General features: G+C 45.2%; 2 protein-coding genes across 6 annotated transcripts; both read right to left on the bottom strand.

Moving 5' to 3' along the window:
* Positions 1-4,188: 4,188 nt before the first annotated feature.
* Positions 4,189-17,396, bottom strand: trip10a (thyroid hormone receptor interactor 10a). 4 transcript variants are annotated; one of them, XM_076144152.1, is made up of 16 exons: positions 17,083-17,396; positions 13,990-14,105; positions 13,307-13,363; positions 12,661-12,808; positions 11,663-11,725; positions 11,111-11,215; positions 10,722-10,850; positions 10,038-10,184; positions 9,757-9,945; positions 7,456-7,620; positions 7,273-7,296; positions 6,479-6,588; positions 6,051-6,183; positions 5,709-5,797; positions 5,474-5,607; positions 4,189-5,379 (listed from the first exon to the last, which is right to left on the bottom strand). In XM_076144152.1, exons 1-16 carry the CDS (start codon positions 17,107-17,109, stop codon positions 5,228-5,230), a joined length of 1,788 nt encoding a protein of 595 aa, XP_076000267.1. In that variant the 5' UTR covers positions 17,110-17,396; the 3' UTR covers positions 4,189-5,227. The 4 variants fall into 4 exon arrangements, with proteins under 4 accessions (XP_076000267.1, XP_076000268.1, XP_076000269.1 ...); XM_076144153.1 differs by lacking the exon at positions 7,273-7,296 and having other exon boundaries at positions 17,083-17,395; XM_076144154.1 differs by lacking the exon at positions 7,456-7,620 and having other exon boundaries at positions 17,083-17,394.
* Positions 17,397-17,562: 166 nt separating this feature from the next.
* On the bottom strand, positions 17,563-22,560 carry LOC142993370 (intercellular adhesion molecule 5). 2 transcript variants are annotated; one of them, XM_076144048.1, is made up of 9 exons: positions 22,252-22,559; positions 21,111-21,392; positions 20,717-21,034; positions 20,285-20,626; positions 19,473-19,793; positions 19,133-19,360; positions 18,596-18,823; positions 18,239-18,502; positions 17,563-18,067 (listed from the first exon to the last, which is right to left on the bottom strand). In XM_076144048.1, the coding sequence occupies exons 1-9, from the start codon at positions 22,286-22,288 to the stop codon at positions 17,871-17,873; spliced, it is 2,217 nt and encodes a 738-aa protein (XP_076000163.1). In that variant the 5' UTR covers positions 22,289-22,559; the 3' UTR covers positions 17,563-17,870. The 2 variants fall into 2 exon arrangements, with proteins under 2 accessions (XP_076000163.1, XP_076000164.1); XM_076144049.1 differs by lacking the exon at positions 18,596-18,823 and having other exon boundaries at positions 22,252-22,560.
* Between the last annotated feature and the right edge of the window lie 76 nt (positions 22,561-22,636).

Below are 22,636 nucleotides of genomic sequence, written 5' to 3'. Positions count from 1 at the left end.
TTTCCTCGCTGTGAAAAAGGCTCGTTAGCTCCTCTTGCCCTCAATTTAAAGCCCCAGACGGCACTTCATCTCTGGCTGGACACAGATCCAACCTCCTTCCTGAAGACTGGTAGACCCAAACTCCAATTATGAATACAAAGCTTCACACATTAACCAGAATAATGAAAACCTGTGCAGAAGGCAAAGCCCAATGACAAAGTGATACTCTAACCACACAAAACATGGAAGAAAATTAACAGGGGTTACAAAAGCAAGAAAGGTTTCATCTTTGAAAACTGATGTTTGAAGTGGAATTTGAAGATAAAGACTCCAGCAGCACTCGACTTAATCATCTTGAGGAAGAGCCCTGATGAAGGCTTTGGATCAAAACCCATTTGAACAATAAGGACACAAATTTGAAAATCAGTTGTCATGCTGTTACAACAAAGAAAACACGACCCTGATTAAAATGGAAAACCTTGCATTTAAAAATTGCTTTCCTTTGTTCCATGCACTTTGTGAATACTTGTAACAGTTGAGACCTTTATTCAAAATGTGTTGGCAGCCAAATTACCTCCCTCAGCTAATCACTACAATTTACATCCAAAACGTGAACCCTGCACAGACTTTTCCATCAAGCACCTGGCAACCTCGACCAGCTATTAAACTGAATTACCTCCATTATACGAACATGAGAGATAGGAAGACCCCTTTGGTACAACCAGTTAAGATCAGCTAGGTCATGGTTTGGTGTGTGAGTGTGTGTGTGTGTGTGTAAAATCTGATGTGATATTGAAATTAAAGGGCTCCTGACATATAAAGTCATATGAAGTAGTATATCTGCCACTACTCTTGGCTCAGTTGTTGTTGTTTGATTTTACTGTTAATGCCTCTGTTTTTGGTGCTCATTTCAACACATCTAACAACCAAACAGGAAATACACAAAGATATTAATAGTTACTCAACCAGAGCTTAAGGCCATTGAACTTGTCTATGTGTGTGTGTGTGTGTGTGTGTGTGTGTGTGTGTGTGTGTGTGTGTGTGTGTGTGTGAGTTGTCTCCCATTTTTGAAACTCTTCCCAGAACATTGGTTTTGAAAAATAGCAGATGTTTTATTGTTCTTCTCTGAACCACAGAGGACTTGTTTGCATTTTTATTTCTGACGATTTGTAATGAAAATAAATAACAGTCTCCTTTTTCATTTTTGTTCCTGAATGAAATATTCAGCATCATCATCCTCAGGGGCCCAACAGATTGTATTTGAAGCCGAGTATCAACCGAGAGAGGGGGGACGCTGCTGTGAGAGTTGACCCAGCACACACACTGATGGAATTTAAAAATCAAATGAACCAAATTGGAGTTTTAACTGTGTGATTATAGTTTAAAAATCAAATCAGTAGTTGATGGCTGAGAAAGTTTGGCTGGTCTGCTGCAACAACAACAACAACAACAACAGACAAAGAGCCCAGATCAGATCAGATCAGATCAAATCAGAGCAGATCGGATCAAGATTCTCCTGTTTACTGGCTGTCGTGATCATGGAGTGATCATGGAGTGATCAAACATGTGATTTACTCTGATGTTCATGTCATAGAGAAGCTGATGTCTGACAGTGTAACATTATAGGGACTGAGTACAGGCTTGATGGTAGTATTACAATACTTTTGGATTGGCAGAAGCGGCTCTTGGTATTTGCATACTTACAAGGTCTTAATGCCTGAAACTCGACCCCCAGACAAACAGCTGAGCCACTTTGGTCTCAGGCCATTTGGAGTTGATTGGTTAATACTTAAATTTTAATTTTCTACTGTGGATGTAGATCAGTATTCGAATTTTTTAAGAGGTTTGGAGTCTCTGAACCTAAAATACTTATTATTCAGTGATTTTTGTATTAGTATTGAAAATCCCATCTTGATGATCACACACATCACTACAGTTACTGAAAATGTTAAAGGTCCTGTGGTCAGATCGAGTCTTAAATCTTTAATCACCTCTGGTGCTGCAGGCAGAGAAATAATTGCTGATACTGTAGCAGCCCCTCCACAATAAAAGTGGCACATTACATTATTTAAGTAATATGGCGACTGACAAAGCAAACGCAGACTGAGGTCTCGCTAGCGGCTTTTCATTTTAAAAGTACAGCTGTTTTGTCAATGTTACCATAATATCCAACTGACCTATTAGGTGCTAATTATCATCCGGCTGTGGCTCATTAGCGGGTCAGTGCTGGTGAAACTTTGAAGGGACTTGGCGTGAAATTAAATGAGATCAGGAAAAGTGGGAAGGTGAGCCGAGCTTGGTCATTAATTATGTACAGTATGTTACCAGCAACCGCAGCAGAATGTCACTTTGTTCCAGCAGAATGGTTGGATGAATGAATGAATATGTCAAAGGCACAGTTGATACTTACAAAGTCAATCTTTTCAGTCATATATGATAAGCAGTCATGCAGTTTGTAAAAAGCGAGATCATCATCATCAAATCAGAGATGGAGGGAAACAGTTTAGTGTCCTGCCATCATACATGTGAAGAAGAAGAATCCTGGATCTTAATATGGAGGATATTGATAAAACACGAGCACATACAAAATAGAATGTTTGCTATGAGTGATGTCATCAATATATACATGATTGGCGTTTCAGCATGGAGGCACTGTACACACATTTGAGGGTCATTATACATTACTTCATTACCATCTGTTTTGATCCTGGCGGTGGGAAATGTAATAGCGTGTGTGTGTGTGTGTGTTTTAAATTCTATACAGAACCCAAAACGTTCAATATATGTATATTTTCACATACAGCATAAGAAAAGTTGTTTATAATTTAGTTACCTTGCCTCAATGGAGTCGCAAATCAATGAGCAAAACTTTGTACCGGCTGAATCGTTATTGCACTTAGAATGCAAATTAGAAATGATGGCATGAGATATTGTTAGAGGTGCAGAAAAGATAATGAGATGCTGCAATACAGAAGATGGTATCTTGCAGATGTTTAAAAATAAATATGGTATCTACATGTCCTTGCTTAGGGGATTTAGTGTGAGGATCTTTCTTGATGGCTGTACTTTCCAAACCACTGGAGCAGTCTGGTCTAATCCCCGTCATTAGCTGAGGGATTATCCATGTTAACAGGTATAAGAATATACAGTTTGACAGCAGGGGTGAAGCTCCTCAGCCGATAATGAATCACAAACAGAATGAATCGGAGTGTGTGTGTGTGTGTGTGTGTGTGTGTGTGTGTGTGTGTGTGTGTGTGTGTGTGTGTGTGTGTGTTTGTGTGTGTGTGTAGGTGCAAATCATGCATCACGTTTACACCCACATCAAGACGAGGGGCAGCAGTTTCCTATCATATCTGCTTCAGAGTGTATTCCCCCTTTAATGGCACTTTAACTGGCCGAGGTGCCGTGTTGTTTCTATCGGCAGGCAGCTGTGAGGTGTGGGTCAGATCCAGAAGTCTTATCGGAACGATGACCTTTAACGCATCTCCAGGCTTGAGGCTTTGCATACAAATGATGATCTTCAATCATCTGACCAGTCAGTCAATGACACACAACAGCGGGGTTAGATGTGCCCTCAGCTGAGCACAGCAGCATGTAGAGACCCTCCATGGAGGTCTCACACCACCCCCCCAAGACACCTTTGATCCGGTTTAAATAGGACAGAATGGTCCGGCCTGTACGTGGGGCTTTACCAAGCATATTTGTTGTTGTTCTGAATATGAAAGTGGGGCAGATGCCAGTTTGTGGATATTAAATTAGCCATTATGAACAGTACGGGTTTGAAGCCAGAACAATTTAATCAGGTATGCAAATGGAGACCTATTATGAAAACACAATTATACAGAGAGGAGAGTAGATGGCAGATATGTGGTTCATCTGAAGGAAACAGTTCAACATTGCCACCTACTGAGAACTGGCTGCATGTACTGGGGTCACTTCATTCCAAATGAGGAATCTCCAGGGCAACATGTCCATGATGTCACAGCATCTGCACTTTACACCCACACAGCTGATTGCAACTAATGTGTTTGATTAGAATTTGGGTGCTTTGCTTCCATACAAGTGGAGGAGAAGAAGAATCAGAAGCTGTTCCACCATAATAATGACAACAAGCTTGATGAAGACATGGAGATGTTATAGAAGAGATCATATCATCCAAACTAAGTGACAATAACTGGTCAGATTCAGACAATAAAAACCACGGAAACATTTTACAGCTTTATATTTATTAAGTCTTGGAAAAAAAAATCTATCTTGTATGCAAAATGGTATATACACAATGCTTTTAACCAGAAAGGCACAAAGACACATGAGCGGTTACGTGAAAAGTCCAAAACACAATAAAACAGGAAGTGGATCAACTTAAGGTGAAGGTGAATCCAAACTAGATAAAAGCCACTTAATTAGAAGCTTTCTGTCACAACGATGTAACAATCTTTATTCAAATGGGTAAAAAAAAAAGCTAATAAGACAATAGTGGTGTTGTGATAGCTAATATATATATTATTTGTTACATAAATACAATAGACTTAATGTAGCGCACTTAATGTTTCTGAATTATTTACTCCCTAATGTGGCTACAGGGAAACGTGACGACGTCCGGAGAACTAAAGCGGAATTTCGGTGTGTCTGGCAAACGCACAGCTCCGTAATAAATTATTCTGAGTACAGATTTGTGATTGAAGTACAACAAGGAAACCAAACTCTTCTGTCCCTGTACAGACAGTTAGTGCTGGAGGTTGTAACTAAATGAAAGTTATGATCTGGCTGATGGTCTGAAGTGAACTGAGCAAAGCAACACTCCTCCTCCTCCTCCTTGTCTTCTTCTTCTCCTCAAATTCCAGAAGCTAATGCCTTGTAAGGCTGCGGGGACCAGGCAGGCCCCCTGGTACCCACGATCGGTGCCGAGATCCGCTCAAGAGGTCCTGCAGGTCTTGTTGACCGCAACTGAAAACATTGCAACATATTAAATAGGAAAGTAAAGACGTGGTTTAGGCGACTGGGACTGTGGTGACCCCGGCTCGGTCTATAAGCCACCAGGAAGTTACAGCTAGCAACCGTTCATGGGGTCATTCGTGGGGGGGGGGGGGGGGGGGCTGTCGGAAAATCAAAGCACCTCATTTGGATCCTCTTCTGGAATACGCCGGCTTCTCTATGTCTGATCCCCTGGGATGAACTCCACAGTACTTAGAAATCATCACCTCCTCTTCTTCTTTTTGTCCTTTTAGTTTCTCCCCTCGGGCCTCCGTCACTTGTTTAGATCAATGGTGACGTAAGATGAAGGGATGTAGCCTTCGTCTCCGTTGGTCCTCCGCACGCGAGTCCACCCGTCCCCTTTGTCCTCCTCCACCACCGCCAGCACCTCGCCCTCCTGCATGGAGATGGTCCCCTCGCTGGCCCCTGGATGGGAAACACAGACTCAGCAGTGCTATCGTGTATTCCCAGTGCTCATTAACGTGAACGCGGCTGGACCAGAATAGAATTCCGAACATACCTGGGAAGTTGTACATGGCGGTGCATTTCCCAATGGGAGCGGCTAGTTCCTCGTCCTCGAAATCGTCGTCAAACTCGGCGTAGATGGCTTGGGAGGCATCGGGGGTGCTTTCACCTGAGTGAGCTCCATCAGGGCTGGACACACAAACAGAAGTGTGTGTGTGTGTGTGTGTGTGTGTGTGTGTGTGTGTGTGTGTGTGTGTGTGTGTGTGTGTGACCCTGAGCCATTGTCTTACCTGTGTAGTTCGTGGGCTCCGTTGTTGTTGAATGTGTGACTCCTGTAGCGCAGCGTTTCCCCCCGACCTCCAGCCTCAGCTAGCCAAGTCTGCATGAGAGAAGAGAGTGAGAACAGGAAGAGACAGATGCATTCATCACCGTTTACATGTGGAGTCTTCAGATTCTAATATTTAACTCTGGGTTCAAATGACCTCAGAATTTCTTTTGGTGAATAACTGAGAAGCTGTTGACCTTTAATTAGTGTGAAATGAACATCTGAGGCCTTGTATGACCTCATAATGAGCTAGTTAGTCCCATGATGTCACGCTAATATGTGGAGCCGCACACGGGTCAGGCTTTACCTCGTACTTGCTGAGATCCCCCCTGAGCCGCTCTATATTCAGAGACGTCTGGCTGATTTGAGACGCCAGACTAGCAGGGTCTCCCATCTGAGGATTCTTCTCATAAACATCCTTCATCTTCCCCAGGGCCTCACTGGAGAGACGAGAGAGAGATGAGAGAGAGAGAGAGAGGGGGAGAGGGAGAGAGAGGGAGAGAGAGAGAGAGAGAGAGAGAGCTACTTTAGTTTCTGTGGAAATTAGTTTCCTTCAGGGCCCAAGGATGAGTAAACAATCCAGACGCTCACAGACGGACGCTGTAGAGTCGCACACAACGATGTGAACTGCATAAATATTACATCCGCATCCGAGCAGGTTGTAATGGAGATGGTTATTAACACCCCAAACACACACACACGCACACACACTCAGACTCAGACTCACACACTCACCTCTGATCCACTTCCTTCTGCAGTTCTTTGCCAATTTCTTCCAACTTCAGTTGTAACCTCTTCCTGCGCTGCTCTGGAGGAAGATGGCCAAAGTCTTCAGTCACCGTGGGCTGTGAGAGTTCACAGGAAGGGAGGGTTAGATTAGCGCTGAACTCGCATTTATACCGCATGTCAGCTGTAACCATGGTATGAACACACACACACACACACACACACACACACACACACACACACACACACACACACACACACACACACACACACACACACACACACACACACACACACACACACACACACACACACACACACACACACACACACACACATCTCGAGAGGAAGACCAAATGTTGCCTTTAACTCCAGCTCCAGGGATTGTGTTCAGCTGACAAAACAGTCGGCTTAAAGACTGATGGAGGCCCAAGACCCAACAAACACAACCTAAATCAATAAGTGACTCTCAAAACATGTGACCTTAAGTAACAATTCAATAAATCAAAGCTGACGCAACAAAGTGCAGACATTCTTAGCTATTTTGTTTTTAATTGCTCCATTTCCTGTTGTGCTCCCAAACATCTTTCCCTTCCTCCACCACCAGGGGGCCACCTCTTCAAAACAAACACCTAGCATGATGCTGCCGCCTGCTGCACGTTGTGTAGCCTCTGGCAGACATACATGTGTGTGTGTCTGGAGGTAAAGCCTGATGGTGCAGAGGTGAAGGTGTTGTGATGGAGAGGTGGCCGCCCGTCTGTGTCACCAAATGACACCCAACACCGCTTAAATGTCCAAATTACCGTGATCCTGTCTGGAGTAAACTTCTGAGGGAGGAAGAGACATTATGTGTCAGAATATCCAAAGGAAACGTGCGCGTGTGTGTGCGTGTGTGTGTGTGTGTGTGTGTTAGTGAGAGAGACATCAATGCATGGTTGAGGTCTCGCAGCATCTGAACCATCACCTCTGACCTTGTGGCGACTCACCGATCTCCGGAGGGTCCGGAAGGAAGAGATTCTGGGTTTGACTGTCTTATTGATCTCCTTCAAACAGTACGACAGAGGGTCCCGGCCGAACTTTGGGGAGGGGGGTCCGTTAGCGGGCGAAGGGGCGGGGGGTGTAGAGAAAGGAGGGAGCGTGGCGGGAGAGAGCTGGGACGAGGTGAGGGGGGGACCGGCACACCCGAGGAGACAAGGGAGGGGAGAAGGGGATGAAAAGGGAACACAGGGGAGGAGGAGGAGGAGGAGGAGGAGACACAGACAGACAAACAGGGTGACAAAGGGGAAAGAAAAAGACACCGTCAGCACACCAGGAAGCCAGGAAGACGACACAGAGCAAACCCAGAGCAGGACGCACACACCGTACGGACACAAACGTCCCTCTGGCTCTTGTTAACACAGAAACACACGCCCAGCAACCGCAGACCCCAGCAGCCCCCAGCAGCCCCCCCACACCTGCAGTCACACATGAGGGGAGCGTGAGGCCGGGCCAAGCAGACGCAACGGCACAGATTAAGGGATGATTCCACCTTTAATCCCTTCTTTTTCTACAAGTTTCTGTTGTTTTCATTTAAATTGAGTCTTGCCAAAAGTTTAATCCTTCAAAATTTAATTATCGCCTGAAAACCTGCTTTGAATATTCAGGATGCATATTTTAAAAGACAATGATGGCGGTACGTAGACAATGCTCGGAAAAAAATATAAAAATGAGGAAAATGTAATGAGGAAACTCTGAAATGTGAAGGTTCAGATTTTACAGTTCCATCCTACCAGTCTGACCTATAAAGAAACATATCAATAAATCTCATTTTCTGTTCATTTCGGTTATAATTGGCTTCTTCAATGGGGCAGATTTTGGGGGCTTGATGAACGACCCTGTATGACCTTTGAGGAAACTACATGCCTGGAGTGAACGACTGCAGGATAATCTGTCAGTGTCTGAAGAAAAGTGTGTGTATGTGTGTGTGTGTGTGTGTGTGTGTGTGGATCTATTAGCTAAATTACACAGGAGGCTGATACCTTCTGGACTTCAACACTCGGGCGACTGTAAAGGTTCCCAGCAGCCTGACAACCAGGCCCCTTGTGTAAAGACCGTGTTGTGAAGTGAGGCGCTATTATTATGTGCACAACTACCTGGAAGCTGCTACTTAACTGTAGAGTTCTGAGGGTCTAAGTGCAGCTCAAAATTACACTCCAACCAGCACAGGATACATTTCTAATAGTCAGACTTGTATTGGTAGAGCTACAGGCACTAATTGAGAGAGCATGACTGATGACACAAAGCAATGCAGCACAAATACACACACACACACACACACACATAGAGCAGCAGAGCCCAGCCAGTAAGACATGCACAAGGAGGAAAGGCACTGAACAAGGGAACACTAAGAGGGGAGGAAGAAGGCGTCATTCAGGGGGTTAAGCTGGTTAGTAGGCAGCCGCTCATATCACCGCAACCCTAACACACACACACACACCTGGGCCAGAGCGACCCTGTCAAGATCAGAGCCACGACTCTCAGCGGGAGCAGGAAGCTGATCCGAATGAGAAATCCAGGAGCAAACACAGACGCGTCGGCGACACCCGACGGCGTGAATCTGCGATTGCACCTGAGCCGGGTTAAACCTGCCGTGATCCACAATCGATTTGATTGTGATGGCCGGGACGTGAATGCGACGTTATGCGCAGTATAATGGAAGCAGTGTGTTGCAGATGCCTGTAGAGGAAAATTCTAGGTTGTTTGGGCTCTGTGCTGATGAAAGCACAAGCACAGCAGAATGTTGACTGCCAGCTGACCTATTGGAAACCACATTGCAGAGAGGGGAGGGAGGGGGGGGGGGGGGGGGGGGGTCATCATGCAAAGGATATGTTCCAGAAGTTGTTGACATGTGTGGGTGTATGTAATAACAAGAGAAGTACATGCATAATTATTGCGAGATTTAGAAATGAGAAGGCTTGTGTGTGCTGGAGTGAACGAGTGAATGAATGTGTGTGTGTGAAGCCACAACCACAGGGCCATCACTGAGTGCTCTCTACGGAGGGGATTTCCTGGCTCTGTCTGTTGGCTCCAGCGTTGTCCCTCAGTAGGGATAAACGCAGCACTACAAGAGTCCAACTAGTAATGTGCCCATCTATCCGTATTCAGATCTGCTGTTTGTCGAGGGAGGAGGTTGCTTATGCACACGCTGCAGTTTCAACAATGCAAAACAATATCTCCTCTGTTGGTGTGAGGCCCCCCTCATTAGACTAAATGAGTCCACATTGCTTTACTGGTGTGGAAAATCCTACCTTGCTCCTCTTGCTGAAAAGCCAGAAGTTTTTGCTCCTGTTCTTCCCCAGAAGGTCCATGGGGCCTTTGGGCGTCCCCAGGCTGCTGTCAGAGGACGCCCGGTTGATGCCTTGACTGTAATCCTCAAACTCCAGGTCCCCGGGGCGCTCAAAACCCGACTTGTTCTGTTCTATTATCACCATGGAGTCCTGGATGGGATAGAACCACAGACAGGAGATCAACAGTGTGTGTGGTGGCTGAACGTCGGCGTCCTTTTAGGATTGGCTGTGACCCGACTCACGTTGCTCTCATTGACGTTGGTGCCGGCTTTAGTGATGCCCTCCAGGCACTTGCCAATGATGGGCATCACGTTTTTCTCTGTGTCGGAGAACAAGATGTAGCCGTGAGCCAACTTCTGCACTCGCTTCTCATCCATGTCCTGCAATTTCTGGAGAGCAGAAGAAAGCAATCGCTGGGATGTCACCATGACAGATGAGACGAGACGATACCATCACGCCGAAGCACAATATCAATCTCCTTCATAATGAAATATTCCTAAATCAAGAGTATTTATTTAAGCTCTTGGAGGCCATAGAGCTGAAACTTCGTGGTGAAAAGAGATTGTGGCAATTAATAAAAGATTGAATCTGTGTAATTAAAGTGAGAGCAGCTTATCATCATGGGATCACTCGTATGAAAAAAAATGAAGAAAAAGTATTTCTTATTAAAGAACAGATTCCTTACTCATGAATTAATTAAATGATGAATATATTTTTCTTTTTGCAAACTTCTACATTTGTGTAAAGTGGTAACATGTATATTTGCATATCTTTGCGTGTAAAATAAAACGTAATGTTTTAAAATGCATATTTCAGACAATTCGCTTAGCAGTGCATGATTCACTTCACTATTCTTTAGGATCATCTAAGTTCAATTTAACACTCCTGAACTGTTTGCTGCGTGTTGCCGTGGTTGATTCACTCACATTGAAGATAAGAGGCATGTCGCTGAAGTAGAACTGGCTCTGCTCCTTGTTGTACTTCTGGAGCTGAGCAGCATAGTCGTTCTTACACTCCTCTGCCACGTGTGCTCTCATGTGTGCCTGCTGTTTGGCCTACACACACACACACACACACACACACACACACACACACACACACACACACACACACACACACACACACACACACACACACACACACACACACACACACACACACACACACACACACACACACACACACACACACACACACACACACACACACACACACACACACACACACCAGATACTTTACCCAGAAGAATCCGACTCTGATTGATGATGTGAAAGAGGAAAAGCATTTGTAACATTGATTTCCCTCCTATTTCTACCTTTTCTACATCGGCCTTGGTGGCGTTGATGTCCTGGTCCGTCTTCTCTGCGTACTGAGCCGCACGCTCCGCTTCCCTCCATTCCCTCTCAAAGCGCTTTTTACTCTGCAGAGAGACACAGGAAGAGACTGAGACAGGAAAAGGGCGACAACATTTAGTTCATCCAGCCTCTTGAGGCATTTTACCTAAATGAAACATGATACATGGTTGTACTATTCTGAGCAAGGCATTTTTCATTGTCAACAGACGCTAAGGGAGATGTGAGACTTTGGGACCGTTATATTTCCAATCATCACTTAATACGCCTCAGATTGATGATACAAATCTAAAATGGGGACCGGCTTTCAACTGTGACCATCTGTTTGTCTTGTGGATCAAACCCATAAAAAGGTGCCGTCGTTCACAAACACAATGGAATCTACACATTCTAATGAAGCTTAAAAGGAGAATATAGCCACTTTGATTGAACAGCATCATGGTGGTGACGGTGTGGGGAAATGAAACACTCCTGAAGGTAACAGGAGATTGACTGTTTTAAAAGGTTAAGCTTACATTGTCAAGTTGCTTGTATGTGCTCTCCAAACTCTGCTGGGCTCGCTTGGCATCTATCAGATACTGCAGACAGACATAAATAGAGACAGATAAGGGAGGGGGGTGAGGAGGGGGGGGGCACAGATGTCAGAGTGACACAGCCACGACCAAAAGAGACACAGACACTACTTGGGTCAGGCAGGCAGCGAACACAACACGCATGAAAGCGAAGGGCAGTGTGTCCGTCTGTCTGGCTGCAGCAGCAGCAGCAGCAGGAGTCTGCACACGGCGGCACGGTTCTGCATTCCAATGGGATTGAGCCAAAACATTCCTAATAGAGACACGGCACACAGCTTCTTCCCAGGAGATACTGAGCCTCCATTTCTTGCCACAAGTGGGACTTCCACATCTTTACTCCATCTCCGTCTACTTCCCTCCTCTTCACATTCCTCCTCTGGGTGCCATCTTCGGCCTGCAGTATGACGTGACATGGATGTGGCTTTTTTGAATAAAAGGCCTGCGGGCGAATGCCAGGATGGGATTCACTCCAAATCCAGATGTGCTTGTTTCATTCGCACCCAAGCGGAAAAGCGAGCTCGGAAATTGCAACGGTATCGGGGCATTTTGAGGTAAACTGAAAACAAGCAGCTCAAAAACTAGTTCTGTGGCCCCTGTTGGCCACCTGGAGGCGATGGCGTGTTGTGGTGTGATGAAGACGTCCTGCCTGCCTCACACACACTGCAGTGACGTCAGCCTATCAGAGGGCCTTTGCTGTAAATCCATCATTTTGCCTGTTCACACACCAAATGAAATCTAGGAAATGAAACTCAGGTGCACCGGCCGACACACACACACACACACACACACACACACACACACACACACACACACACACACACACACACACACACACACACACACACACACACACACACACACACACACACACACACACACACACACACACACACACACACACACACACACACACACACACACACACACACACACACACTCACCGTCTTTCGTTCCAGCTTGAGTTCTTGCAGGTACTTGGTGAGATCGATGCAGATGTTCATCATCATGTTCTCGGCGATTAGTTCTCTCTGCCCCGCATAGTCGTTCATCTCATTCAGGATGTCCAAGAAAGACTGGTAGCTGGACAACCTGAGGGGTCGGGGGGACGGGGGGGGGACAAAATGGAACAGCAGATGGGACCAGTGATAAGAGGTTACAGCCACAGGTTCAAAGAGATGTTGATGATGGGCTGAGCGATGGCTTCCTTGTTCCTGCTTCCTTCTAGGGGTGTTTACAGCTGCGTGACACTAATGGCAGAAGCTTCCCAAACTGTTTTGACAAGTGGTGTTAAATCTCGGGTCAGTTCACTTTTCAGCGTGTGTGATTCATCTCTACCACGATCCTGCAACTGGAATCAGCAGAAACAACCGCAAACGTTTCCACAAACGTTTTTCAACTTGGCTGCTCCCAAAGCCATCGACTCCAGATTAGGCCAATAAACACAATTTTAGCTTTGAAACTAAAAAGGTGTTTGTTTACCCGAAACATGCAAATGCTTGGACCTCGTGAAACAACGTGTCCCGACTTCTCACTTTGATGTATGTGTGAGTCTTTGAGGAGGAGGAGGAGGAAGGTTCAGCGGCTCACCTGCACTCTGGCTCTTCTTTGCTGCCCCGTTTAAAGTTAAATTTCTTTGAGAGGTTCCTGTGAACATTGACAAAGCAAAGCAAACTGGTTGACAAACACTTTATGAATTCTCTGTGGGAAACGGAGGACAAGATGGATGACAGATATAAAGCCTTCTTATGCAACCACTCTGGCCTTTTTATACAGAAGCATTCAAAACAACACTATAGTGAGGCTGTAATTAATGGCTGCTCGTCTCTTGTTCTTCCTCCTTTCACTCTCGCTCTCCCTTTCTCTCTCTCTCTGTCTCTGACCACTTCCTGTCTGTCATGTGCCAGTCTGCTCCCACTTCCTCTCCAGCAAAGCTCAGCACTACAACAGATGTAGGCACCGAGAGAGCGAGAGAGAGAGGGAGAGAGGGAGGAGAGAGGGGGAGGAAGAGAGCGAGCGAGGGGGAGGGAGAGAGAGAGAGAGAGAGAGAAAGAGGGGGGAGGGAGAGGGAGACAGAACGCTGCAGCTGGAGAATGAAGCCAGTGTTTCACACACAGTTAGATTGTGTCCCAAAGTAGTCATAAGACCCCACAAACATTTCATAAACAACTTTCTGACATGCACCCATACAAACACTACAAAAAGCACTAATAGACACACACGCTCACACACACACACACACGGGGGAGAGTGGCCACAGGAACGAGACCTACCTCAGTTGCTTGGCATAGTTCTGCTCGATCTCCGTCCTCTCCTTCACAAACTTCACATACTTCTCCACCAGGTCCAGGCCGGACTGCGTGTGCTTCTCTATGATGTCATACTGGTCCTGGGCAGAGAAGGAGCCAGAGACAAATAAGGAAAAGATATTAAGACGGCCGGATGTGGAACATGTGCTCGACTTGAAGAGAGAGAGATAACTAGAATAAGGTTGTCGGAAAGAGGGGATCCTGAATGGAGGGCAGTGAAGTGGAACGCGGGGAGGTTTCATTGGTACGTGTGGGCTCCATATGTGCGTCCACACTTGAGCGTTCCCGGTTCCTTCTCGGTTTCCGGCACGCTTTCTTATCACGTGGCGCCCATGTTGCCGGAGCAGGAGGACAAACGAGGGGGGCGCAGGGCGACAGCGGGGGGTCGTAACTGTCTGGCAGGAAACAGGCGGTACTACATGATCTGAGACATTTTCCTGTTGGTCAATAGAAGAATATACAACTCGCCATTTGAGTTTGATGGCATCATTGAGTTTCTGATTTATAGATTGGAGGGAAAATCAATGCGACTTTCCCAGATTTCCTTCCTGTTTATGCATTGTTACTTTCTTTCCCCTTTTGTTCCTTATTTGGAATGAAATGACGCCTTCAAGCTCAGACAAGCCTGCAGGGAGCGAGAGATGATATCCGAGGCCGTTCTCTCCCTGTCTGCACACCTCCTCCACGCTTTCTTCCTCCGGCTGACTTTTATGGAGCGGCAAGGAGGAGTGGAGGGATTCCTGACAAGTCGGACCACGTTTGTCTTTTACCCTTCAGGTAAAACAAAAGAGGATGAAGGCTCTAATGTCTGATTAAAGAGCAAAGTCAGAGCACAGCGGCCTGCAAACTATCACCGCCATGTTTGTGTTTAGGTTCACACACACATATCGATCCATTGTGGAACTCTCAGCTGACTCCCTTATGAAACCAATAGAGTTCACGCCGAGTTTAGACCTGGACCAGCATCGAGTTTCAACCCTTTCGGCGGTGTGTTTACTTTTTACAACCCACTGTACCAAGGCAGAGAGATGATAGACGAGGAAAAGAGCCGCAGAGCAAGAAATCCCTTTAGTGACTAAGAGGGTTTATGATTCATATCAGGGCACGACTACAGCGGGACGTAGACGCTGTTAGTCATGCATTCCTCTCTACTCTCATATTCCACTTGTGTGTGAATTTGCATTCATATTCTTGCCTGCTGATCGTCATTCAACTCAAAGAAATAAATCAGAAGTAGAAGACAAAGTTGCAGGGTTTCATGTTTCCTCTTCCTGGCTGCATGATGGCGCCTCACCTCCCTCATCCTCACATTGAGTCTACATCTCCAGTCGCCTTGAACTGATTCCTCTCATTCACTGATCTCAACGTTTGAATTAACATACAATACTTCCAAACCAGGAAAGTGTCGCCCTCTTCTTCATGGCACGGTGAGGTTGTTTGATGTCGGATGGAAGTCGTCTGTCTTTGAAGTTCTCGTCTTAACATTAAGTGCATTCAAAGTGCTCTCTGCGTTTAATCCTCCAATACTTCCAGTTATACCCGACAGGATTTTGGCACGAGTCGATGCCACATAGCCTGTGAAGGAGTCACCGTGAGAAGCCACCGGACCCGCAGGGATCGCTGGATGTTTGGGTTCTGACTCAGACTCTCTTGCAGAAATGAGGGGCCTGGCCTGGTCCAGCTAGACCTGCAACTATGTGGTTTTCAGGTTTGCAGAGATGGAAATAGACCGGGCCGGGTAGCCTGCACGCTCTCACTATCAGGGGCTGAGGCGCAGGCACTGATCTTACACACTGTAAACTTGCGTCTTAAAATAGATCCTGGATTAACAGCAATCAGGGGACAGATGCCATTGAGCAGACTTGGCCGCGAGGGACGACTCACCAGCCAAACATTTAAAGAAGCAATTATGCTGGCGGGGACGTGGGTGTGTGTGTGTGTGCTGATGACAGGAGAGGAAGACCGCTGATGAAGACTAATGCACCAAACTGAAGGTGTCCGGTCAACTTAAGAAGGAATCCTGCTCATGAAAGACAGAATCCTCCCTCTAAGGCTATGATGAGACTGAAGATTCATATATTTGAAGATATTTCACTTTAATACTGGAGGACAATGTTCCTCTGACTCAATCAAAGTAGGACAAAACTAATTAGGCTGTTGTACCAGCATGTAGGAGAGGAAAAGGAACAGAGGAAGAGGCCTGAGGGGAGACAGGAATGAGGTCACAACCTGTGTGTGTGTGTGTGTGTGTGTGTGTGTGTGTGTGTGTGTGTGTGTGTGTGTGTGTGTGTGTGTGTGTGTCACCATCATATGAACTATGCCAGAGACATCAAGGTGATATGTACAGTGTGTATTTGTTCAGACTGGAGATGGTTTTAATAGCTGCTTGTTCTTCATACATCTCACATCATCTCGTCATACAGGATGTGGTTCACTGTCTGTAACTCGGCAACCAGCTCCAGTCCCTCCTCCTCCTCCTCCTAGTCATCATCCTCACCAGAATGAACTCTAGCTGTTGAGTCATGAATCTCAGAGGCCAAACAGCAAAATGTCCTGATCTGGTCTCAAATCAATCTGGATTTCACCCGCAGGTAGAGGATCAGGGTGAAGATGAGGATGAAGCAGGAGGCATCACACCATCATTTCCATGGAAGCAGGAGTGTGAACAACAACAACAACAACACACATCCAGGTGCTCAGCGGTGTTTAGCCATATTTGCTTATGCAAAACAGATAACAGGCGACAGACACACTACCTGGACCTCCGTCTCACTCAGGCTGCTTTAGAGCTCAAACTGCAGGGGAGGGGAAATGGAGACAATCGGATGTTTCCTTTCAGGTTTTTTTAACACAAATGTGGACCAGCAGCGAGGGTTGAGGTTGAAGTGATGTCGCCCGTTATTCCACTATATTCCTGCTGAATTCATCTACTCCCTGGCCGGGATCATGGAAGCGTCTCCTTCCTAACGGAGCTTTAACATTCCCGTCAACCGAACACAAACCGCGTAAACATGCACATTTACGCCACAATCGCCCCCCTCAGTTCCCCGCACTCACCCACAGCTCGGAGCCCCATGAGTCCATGTCGAGATGTGCGTCAATCCCGAATACAAAGAACTTCTCCAAACTTCTCCCAGCGGCTCCAGATTGAATCCCGAGCTGGTGAATAAATTCCCAAACCTGTTCTCCGTTCGGTCGCGGATCCTTCAACACACGTTATAACCCAGCGCCATTACGAGCTGTTTCTCTCTTCGGCGGGCATTCGTTAGTCTACTTTGTCCAAATATTTTTCATAGCGAAGGAAAGAGGGATAAACTAGCTTTCATATCCGCGTCACTCCCAAATCCTTCTTAGTCTTAAAGGGGCCGCGCACGGAGGAATGACGCGGCTCCGCATCGCCACCCTGCTGGAGTGCACATGAGCAAGGCATCGGGTTCGTGCTGCAGCTCAGCTATATGCACGTGGATCCATTGATTGGTGACGTTCAGTGAAATGATCGATCTGAATTAAGAACTAATATCTGATTAAAAGAAGAGACTTTCCTATAAAATGTATTTATTTATTCAACATAGCATTGGAAAGTTACATTGTATTCAGAATAGAGCGCAAATTATTGATTAGTGGTGATTAAAATAGAACGCTGATCGTCGTTTTAAGTTTAGATATGTACAAATATATAAAATTATTCTTTGAAAAAATGTTGTACTAGTGCTACGACTTCCAGTTTCAGTCCGTCACTATAACATGTTTGTAAAAAAGAAAAAGAAAAAAGAATATAACATCACGAAAGTAAGCAAAAAAACTGATTCAATCTAAAACTGATCATCAATTCATCCTAACCAATGTCACGCGTTTCCGTTTGCAAGCTGTGCGGTCATGGGGAACATTTCCCGGCCACTCTGGGGTCTGGGCAGAAGGTTGTATTGTCCACGTTTATTTCTGAGAGTGGAGCAGCAGCATATCAGGAGGCACAAGGCGAAGATGAGCAACACGATGGACACGATCACAAAGATCAGGGTGGTGGACAATCTGGGAGATCGATCTGTGAGGCAAATAAGACAACAAAACCAAACAAGTTAGACGGAAACGTTTTCTTTTACTGCTCAATGACGTCATTTTGAATTCAATATCTGCCACCTATTTACGTAACATTCCGTCACAATCACCACATCGCTGTCTGTCAAAAGCATAATCAATAATCAATTAGTCATACCTTTTACAATCAGTGAGGCAGAACTTGTCACTCTCCCAACTTTATTCGTGGCAAAACATTTGTAAACTCCAGCGTTGGTTGACGTGGCTCCTGTGACTGTGATGTTACTTTGGCGCTCCCTGGTGGTTAGATTGAGGTTATGCGCGCCATTGACGCTCCATTCAATCACAGGCGCAGGATTCCCCTCAGCACTGCACACCAGAGTCACGTCCTCACCCCGGCCCACTTCCACTGTGTAATCTGCCTTATTCAGTTCAGGGGCGTCTGTTGAGGAAAGAGGACAACTTCAGAGCTGCAAGGATGTTATCATGTCAAATAAAATGCCCTTTATTTGGCATCGTAGCCTCTGAAACCTACACAAAACATCAATGAGTAGCGAATGGTTGGATGTTCCATATTTGTTGACTGCTCTGAGATGGTATTGCCCACTATCATGACGTGCCCATGGCTTTGTCAGATCCACCTCCTTTCCGTCTTTAAACCAGGTGACAACAGGATCAGGCCTCCCCTCTGGTTTACATCGAGGCCGTTGCACATTGTTCTCCTCAGTTTCATAGTGATCATCGCAGGAAAACAAGGGGGCACCTGTATGCGTTGAGGGAAAACATTTAGGTAGAAATTAACAACAGAAACACACTGTGTAACATATTATACCGATGGAGAAGAAGTTCATTAACAGAATAATGACTTGTCTTTGGTAATCTAGTATAATAAATAGATAAATATACAACAGAATGAATTGACACAATGCCCATTATTTGGCATCGTAGCCTCAAAAACTTGCCCACATTTCAGGGGCGTCTGTTGAGGAAAGAGGACAACTTCAGAGCTGCAAAGATGTTATCATGTCAAATAAAATGCCCATTATTTGACATCGTAGCCTCTGAAACTTACACAAAACATCAATGAATAGCGAATGGTTGGATGTTCCATATTTGTTGGCTGCTAGGAGATGGTATTGCCCACTATCATGACGTGCCCATGGCTTTGTCAGATCCACCTCCTTTCCGTCTTTAAACCAGGTGACAACAGGATCAGGCCTCCCCTCTGGTTTACATGGAGGCTGTCGCTCACTGGTCTCATTAGTTTCATAGTGATCATTGCAAGAAAACCTGGGGGCATCTGTGTGCGATTGAGGGAAAACATTCATGAGGAAATTGTTGACAGAATCGCTGTATAACATATTGTATCAGTGGAGACCAAGTTCATTAATAGAGGAAATCTAAATACTCACAGTCCACCTCGGTGACGTAAGGTTCTGAGGTCTCAGTGGGTAGGGGCTGGGGTCCGTCTGGTCCTAAGTCCAGCTGAACCTCACATTTGAACTTTGCTCCGTGGTCCTGTCTACCAGGAGTGATTCTCAATGAAGAAGACACATTTCCCATAGTGTCATTTAAAACGGCCTTCTCTATGATGACGCCGTCTTTGTGCCAGTTTATTGTGATGTTCATGACAGGAGCCACGTTGTAGATGCTGCACATCAGTTGGTATTCATGTCCCTCCACTAGTGGGCCAGTGTGACCCCCCAGAGACACAGACACCATGTCTGGAGTCTCTGTTATCAAGCAAAACACAATGTGGAAAAATATAAGTTTAGCAAACATGGAGAATATTTGTAAAATTTAATTAAATTTTAATTTACTAAATTTTACTAATTTACTAAAAATAAATCAGGCATTGACTCTGATATTCTCAGCTATATAGTTATCAACACTAATACCTTCTATTTTTTATTATTTCTTATTCTTTTTTTCTTTGATCATGATTTTTGCCCTTCACAAACACACAATAGTCGTCATAGCGTAGAATTATGTTGGTCGGGCTTATAAGAATAAATCCCTTGACATGAATCATTATTTGCAAGGGGGCCTGCAAAAAAATCTGAAAAAGGATGAAAGACAATATAAAAAGTAAAACAGAAAGTAGAAATGTATAAATGTCTATAGACAAAAATAATGCACATGCACATTTGCACATAATCATTCCACACATATACAGTGTAAGCTTAGTTGTGTAGGTCATAAAGCACTGTAGACTTTGACTTACTGTAAAGAGTGATATGTAGTACTTTGAAACACTGCTGTTCTTCCTCATCGTCTTCAGCATTTAGGGTGATGAAACATTTAGGTGCGATATTCCACTGCTCCAGTCTCTTTACTTTCCATGTGACTTCCATCTGTTTCACCATCCCTATGCTTCCGAGCGCAGCCTCCCAGCCCATTCCCACATGATCTGTGAGGGGGGTGCTGCAGGTAACTGAAGCTGGATCTCCATATCTCACCACTATCTTATCGGCCGTCAGTGTAAGTGGACAACCTGCTTCAGACACAGTAGGTGCTGCTGTAGGCATTTCTGTGGGAGCATTTCCAAGCAAGATCCGAGAAGCATCTGTGGAAGCAAAAGCAAACTGTTGATTCTCCAGGTGAGGATGGGAGGTGTTGGGCTTTTCTTACGTCAACCCAGTAGTAGTGTACTTACTGCTCACGGAGATATTGAGGGTACTTGATGAAAATGCAGGTGTTTTCGGCCCCAGTGGTCCAAAGTCCAGTTTAGCCTCACATCTCATCTGAGCTCCATCATCTTCTCTGCTGATTTTCATTGATAGAGGAGCAGAGGCGTTCTGGGGGGTTTTGCTTGTGTTCTTGAAAGACACGTCCATGATGGGCTGATCGTCTTTGTACCATTGCACTTTGAGGTTTTGAAGGGGAGTGACATTGATGATGTCACACCGCAGCTCATACTGTGTCCCTTCCTCCAAGGAAGTTGGAAAGTCTAATAAGACATTTTCTGGATTCTCTGTTGAAAGAAATGGGGTCAAATCGTTGCATTTACTCTTGTTCACGTTTCAAACCATTTGTGATGTCACACTTACGGTAAACTGTGATGGGGACTTGCATTGTACTGCAGTTAGAGTCATTCAACCTCATCTTACAGTGGAGCTGCACATTCCACTCTGACAGCGACACATTCTTGGAGATGGATGTCACGTTTGTACTCAAGTCAGCCGGTCCGCCTCCATCACTCCAGTACATCGAAACAGGATTTAAGAATGTGCTATTGCAGAAGACAGAATATGTGCGTCCGTATTCTCCTATGAGCCCAGGAGGTTCCAGAGTGAGATGATCTGTCTCATTGAAGCATTGGCTCTCTGCATCTGTTAATAGACAAACACTGATGGGTTTATTGGACTCAAACTACAAACCTGCTAGAACCTGCTGGCTCAGATTCTAAACATATTTCTTTTCCAATAAGACTTCATTAATAAGCTTCTGCATCTGAATACTTTACTACACACAGCAACTGTCACAACATCATATACGGGTCTAATAACAACCAAATAAACATGTATTCATTTCTGGAATTTCAATTAATAACCCAGATCATCATTTAAACATTATTAACCTGTATAGTAATGTTGTTATGATCACAGTCTTTGAACTAAATTCAGTAGTTATGGAACGTTGCCACGTGAAAACATAATGACGGGCTCATGATTATTTTAACACCTCCACCCACCACACCCTCGCTGTAAAAGTGCGGGTAGATGTGTTTGCAGCTAGGAGGAAGTTGTTTTCAAACCGCAGAAGGTCTTACACAAACCCGTCCAAATGGCAATAACACGGACTTCATGTTAAAACACAACATTGTTTATTATCCTGTTTAAATTTTTTTCATAATTGTATTAGAATTCTGGATGTAGAACAAAAAGTGAAAGTGTTTTAAATGTAAAAATGTAAAATCTTCCACGTGTACAGATGATACATTCCTTTATGGGTCAGAATCTTTGGTAAATAAAACAATCTTCCAGTGACGGAAAACGTTAAACAGTTAGTCCACTTTCATCAGTATTATTGATATTTGTACGTAGGTATCACAGGAAAAATTGCTCAATCACCAGCAATGTTGTAATCAGTCACGTGGTTGCGCATTGTTTCAACTCACAAACTCAATGAACTAACACACAAACAAACAAAAAGGCCAAAAAGTGGAGTTCTTCCAGTTTAATCACTCACCGCACAGCAGAATGGAGAGCAAGAAGAGGCCCAACATCCTGTGAGGCAGCAGGGAGGACCTCAACACAAACCAGGTAGCAACCAGCGAAAGGGAGCGCAGAGCTGAAGGAGGGAGTGATGTGAGTATCAGGGTGGTCCACGGGATTTGTCTGCTCCGGCCTGTGGGTGTGATGGGCCCTGACACATGTTACAGGAGTGTGTGCTGGCTGGTGTGTGTGAGAGAGCGAGAGAACACGCGGCGCGGATTTAGGGGGAATCCACACCCGTCTAAGAACAGGAAATTGCCTTCAAACGGAAATATGACAGCAAAACCACGGTTGGCAGTTCATATACGTAGCGAGATTGGGGCGGATGAACTAAGATGAAGACTCCTCCCCCACGTTGT

Source organism: Genypterus blacodes, unplaced genomic scaffold, assembly GCF_046128005.1.
Source record: "Genypterus blacodes isolate CSIRO-AG114 ecotype Tasmania unplaced genomic scaffold, CSIRO-AGI_Gbla_v1 ptg000028l_1, whole genome shotgun sequence".
Taxonomy (NCBI): domain Eukaryota; kingdom Metazoa; phylum Chordata; class Actinopteri; order Ophidiiformes; family Ophidiidae; genus Genypterus; species Genypterus blacodes.
The sequence above is the reverse complement of the archived record's forward strand: the minus strand, read 5'-3'. Positions and strand labels throughout refer to the sequence as shown.

Bases quoted from the DNA above. Each gene is read 5' to 3' on its own strand.
- trip10a (XM_076144152.1), bottom strand. From the start codon at position 17,109: ATGGACTCATGGGGCTCCGAGCTGTGG. The intron at 7,297-7,455 runs GTGAGTCGCCAC...TTCCTCCCTCAG, and splicing joins TCCGGACCCTCCGGAGATCG to AAGTTTACTCCAGACAGGAT. The intron at 5,798-6,050 runs GTAAAGCCTGAC...TCTCTCATGCAG, and splicing joins GGGATCTCAGCAAGTACGAG to ACTTGGCTAGCTGAGGCTGG.
- LOC142993370 (XM_076144048.1), bottom strand. From the start codon at position 22,288: ATGTTGGGCCTCTTCTTGCTCTCCATTCTGCTGTGCG. The intron at 19,794-20,284 runs GTAAGTCAAAGT...GCTTGATAACAG, and splicing joins ACTACATATCACTCTTTACA to AGACTCCAGACATGGTGTCT. The intron at 18,824-19,132 runs GTAAGTTTCAGA...CAACGCATACAG, and splicing joins GCTATTCATTGATGTTTTGT to GTGCCCCCTTGTTTTCCTGC.